We start from the raw sequence: 2500 nt of genomic DNA on the forward strand, positions 1-2500 counted from the left end.
ATTGCTCTTACTCTCTCTAACCCTTCTCTCTCTCACTCTAATTCTGTCTCTCTCTCTCTCTCTCTCTCTCTCTCTCTCTAACCCGTCTCTCTCTCACCTCTCTCTCTCTCTCTCTCTCTAACCCGTCTCTCTCTCTCTCTCTCTCTAACCCGTCTCTCTCTGTGTCCAGATGATCCGAGGGCGGCTGTGTCACCAGAGTAAACCTGACACCTTCAACCAGCTGTGGACCGTGGAGGAACAGGTACTGACAAGGGTGTGTGTCTGTGTGTTCTTTATAGACAATGTGTGTATGGTACAGGTAATGTGTGTGTCTGTGGTCTTTCGACTGTCTCTCTCTCTCTCTACCGCACCGGCTGTCTCTAATTCTGAATGCTCGACTATGAAAAGCCAACTGACATTTCCTCCTGAGGTGCTGACCTGTTGCACCCTCTACAAGCGTGTGGTTTCTATTACCAGACCCTGCTGGTCATCTATGAACTAGAGGTCGACCGACTATGATTTTTCAACGCCGATACCGATTATTGGAGGACCAAAAAAACGGATACCGATTAATCAGATGATTTTTATATATATTTGTAATAACAACAATTACAACAATACTGAATGAACACTTATTTTAACTTAATATAATACATCAATAAAATCTATTTAGTCTCAAATAAATAATGAAACTTATTCAATTTGGTTTAAATAATGCAAAAACGTGTTGGAGAAGAAAGTAAAAGTGCAATATGTGCCACGTAAAAAAGCTAACGTTTCAGTTCCTTGCTCAGAACATGAGAACATAAGAAAGCTGTTGGTTCCTTTTAACATGAGTCTTCAATATTCCCAGGTAAGAGGTTTTAGGTTGTAGTTATTATAGGAATTATAGGACTATTTCTCTCTCTACCATTTGTATTTCATATACCTTTGACCTATTGGATGTTCTAATAGGTACTTTAGTATTGCCAGCCTAATCTCAGGAGCTAATCTCAAGCATTGCGAAGAGCTGCTGGCAAAACGCAGTAAAGTGCTGTTTGAATGAATGCTTACGAGCCTGCTGCTGCCTACTATCGCTCAGTCAGACTGCTCTATCAAATATCAAATCATAGACTTGGTTATAACATAATAACGCACAGAAATACAAGCCTTTGGGGCGGCAGTGGTTAGAGTGTTGGACTGGTAACCGAAAGGTTGCAAGTTCAAATCCCCGAGCTGACAAGGTATAAATCTATCATTCTGCCCCCTGAACAGGCAGTTAACCCACTGTTCCTAGGCCGTCATTGAAAATAAGAATTTGTTCTTAACTGACTTGCCTGGTTAAATAAAGGTAAAATTAAAAAAAAAAAAAAAATTAATATGGTCAAATCCGGAAACGGTCATTTAGAAAACAAGACGTTTATTCTTTCAGTGAAATACGGAACCGTTGTGTATTTTATCTAACGGGTGGCATCCCTAAGTCTAAATATTGCTGTTACATTGTACAACCTTCAATGTTATGTCATAATTATGTACAATTCTGGCATATTAATTAGTCCTTGCAACACAGTTCGCAACGAGCCAGGCAGCCCAAACTGTTGCAAATACACTGCCTCTGCTTGCACTGAATGCAAGAGAATTGACACAATTTCCCGAGTTAATATTGGCTGCAAACATGCATTTATTTTAACTAAATATGCAGGTTTAAAAAATATATATTTCTTTGTGTGTATTTTAAGAAAGGCATTGATGTTTATGGTTAGTTACATTTGTGCAACGAATGTGTTTTTTTCGCGAATGCACTTTTGTTAAATCATCGCCCGTTTGTCGAAGTAGGCTGTGATTCGAAGATAAATTAACAGGCACCGCATTGATTATATGCAACGCAGGACACGCTAGTTAACCTCGTAATATCATCAACCATGTGTCGTTAACTAGTGATTATGTGAAGATTGATTGTTTTTTTATAAGGTTTAATGCAACTACTAACCTTGGCTCATTGCAGCCAAAGGGTCCTTTTGACTCTGCACTCCCGTAGCTGGTGGTCAGCCTGCCACGCAGTTTCCTCGTGGGTTTCAATGTAATCGGCCATAATCGGCATCCCAAAAGGCCGATTACCCATTGTTATGAAAACTTGAAATCGGCCCTAATTAATCGGCCATGTACTCTGTTATAATCTCCACCCGGCACAGCCAGAAGAGAACTGCTCACCCCTCATAGCCTGGTTCCTCTCTAGGTTTCTTCCTTGGTTCTGGCCTTTCTAGGGAGTTTTTCCTAGCCACTGTGCTTCTACACCTGCCTTGCTTGCTGTTTGGGGTTTTAGGCTGGGTTTCTGTACATCACTTTGAGACATCAGCTGATGTATGAAGGGCTTTATGAATAAATTTGATTTTGCCTCTTTCTGTCTCTGTGCGTGTGTGCGTGTGTGCGTGCGTGCGTGTGCGTGTGTGTGCGTGTGTGTGCGTGTGCGTGTGTGTAGAAAAAGCTGGAGCATCTCCTACTGCAGTTTCCTCCTGAGGAGGTGGAGTCTAGACGCTGGCAG

General features: G+C 41.4%; 1 protein-coding gene across 1 annotated transcript in view; it reads left to right on the top strand.

Moving 5' to 3' along the window:
* LOC135508909 (ZZ-type zinc finger-containing protein 3-like) overlaps nt 1–2500 on the top strand; it is a 51844-nt gene that overhangs the window by 31028 nt on the left and 18316 nt on the right. Inside the window, exons 6-7 of the mRNA XM_064929131.1 lie at nt 170–241; nt 2438–2500. The exon at nt 2438–2500 is cut by the window's right edge and continues 39 nt beyond it. Coding sequence (XP_064785203.1) covers nt 170–241; nt 2438–2500 — 135 coding nt within the window. The remainder of the gene's footprint in view (nt 1–169; nt 242–2437) is intronic.

Source organism: Oncorhynchus masou, chromosome 3, assembly GCF_036934945.1.
Source record: "Oncorhynchus masou masou isolate Uvic2021 chromosome 3, UVic_Omas_1.1, whole genome shotgun sequence".
Lineage (NCBI taxonomy): Eukaryota > Metazoa > Chordata > Actinopteri > Salmoniformes > Salmonidae > Oncorhynchus > Oncorhynchus masou.